The 1,629-nt window shown below is 60.7% G+C and overlaps 1 protein-coding gene across 1 annotated transcript in view; it reads left to right on the top strand.

The window, feature by feature from the left end:
* The window catches only part of LOC104872010 (protein transport protein SEC31), a 4,288-nt gene that overhangs the window by 845 nt on the left and 1,814 nt on the right, over positions 1 to 1,629 (top strand). Inside the window, exons 2-3 of the mRNA XM_033766972.1 lie at positions 74 to 236; positions 1,428 to 1,574. Coding sequence (XP_033622863.1) covers positions 74 to 236; positions 1,428 to 1,574 — 310 coding nt within the window. The remainder of the gene's footprint in view (positions 1 to 73; positions 237 to 1,427; positions 1,575 to 1,629) is intronic.

The raw sequence follows: 1,629 nt of genomic DNA on the forward strand, positions 1-1,629 counted from the left end.
GGACCTCGGCTGTGCGCCCGGTGGCCCCCCTGTCATACTCACGGCCCCGCCCGCCCCGGGTTCGAGCCCGCAGCCCACCAGGCCGAGAAGAGAGGTCTCCTCCTGAGCGGCTTCGGGTCCCAACCGAGCGGGACTGGGGGCCAGACCAGGCGCCCCCACTGTACCCCCTGGAGGCCAGGCTGCTGTCCCGCGCTCGGACTTTAGGTGCCCACACCGTGCTTGCTCTCCTCGAGGAGGTAGGACAGGCTCTGCTGCGCTCACTCTACCCCTGAGGACAGCAGGGACCCTGTCAGGCCACGTGTTCCGCCTTCTCCTCTCCTTCCTCCCCTGTACTCTTTAAGGCAACAGACACTCTCCGGGGGCAATTCTGAGGGGACCAAGGCGGCTTCCCAAACCCGGCTGATGTCGCGGTGCTTTTACAGTTTTGCTGTCTGTCCAGCACACAGGAGGGTCAGGCGAACTCCTACTCATCCTCCAAGACCCTGGCTTGGTATCCCTCCTTTCCACTGCCTCTCCTTCGCCCCCCTGCTTCTCTTCCCGTGCATTTGGTTTTCCCTTTCCACCCCTCCCCCCCATGCGGAGAACAGGTATTTGTCCCAACCCACTGGGCTCGGGTTTTACAGGACAGGATTTGGCCCTGGGCACTGGGGACATCTGTTCTGCAGCCTCCCCAGCTGTGCCCTGCCGGTAACAACATTTTCACGTACACACTTCGGCGCGCATGCACACACACGCGCGCGCACACACACAACCCAGCCCCGCTGTCCAGGGCGGGGAGGTGCTGCCCAGCCGCGCCTTGTGGCTCCAGCCTCGCAGGTCCTTCCCTCTCCACGCACGCTCACTGAGAAGACCACAGCCACCTGGAGGAAAGCAGCTCCATCCTGCTCGCTGGGTCGGTGAGAACCTTCTGGAATAGCTCGAGGAGGGGCCACACACTGCGCAGACGCCGAACCCCACCGCACTGTCCGCTTCAGAGGGGTTGCTGTGGGGCTGCTGGGGGATGAGTCCTGCCTCGTGGGCTCCAGGCCCAAAGTTCAGTGCCCAGCACCACAAGAAATGATAAACACAATAAAACGGTGAGCTTGGTGCTACACAGCTTCTACCTCAGTATGTTTTTTTTTTTAAACAAAAGCAATATCTACTTTTTTAAAAGCGCCCCAGGTTACTGAGATGGGATGAAGGGAGGGTCCAGAGGAAGGATGGTGACGCGTGTGTGCTCTCTAAGGCACACCGAGACTATGTCCCTTCCAGAAAGCTAATAGAGATTCTCCACGCCCCTTCCCAGGTAAGAAGGAATTCCGGACTCCCCTGCAGCGGTCTGAGGGCGACGAACCCCTTTAGTCTTTGGCTTCATTGTAAAACTCCACGAGACCTTTGCGCTCTCTCGGTGCCCATAAGCATCCCCTCCCCTCGCCACTGGCCTCCAGGGACAGGCACAGCACTCAGCATCCCTGGGACAACGGCCCCAGGAGGGGACACTCAGGCGGCCAGCCAGGCTGCACTTCCGGTTCTGTTCCGTCTTCTTTGTCGCTGTGGGCATCGTGAACGCTGAGGTCCTCCTTCTGCAGAACTTTGTGAGTCACTGGTAGCTGACCCACATCTCTGGGGGCCGCGCGGGGCCGTGTCCCC

Source organism: Fukomys damarensis, unplaced genomic scaffold (genome assembly GCF_012274545.1).
Source record: "Fukomys damarensis isolate Sample0158 unplaced genomic scaffold, DMR_v1.0_HiC HiC_scaffold_22, whole genome shotgun sequence".
In the NCBI taxonomy this organism is placed as follows: Eukaryota; Metazoa; Chordata; class Mammalia; order Rodentia; family Bathyergidae; genus Fukomys; species Fukomys damarensis.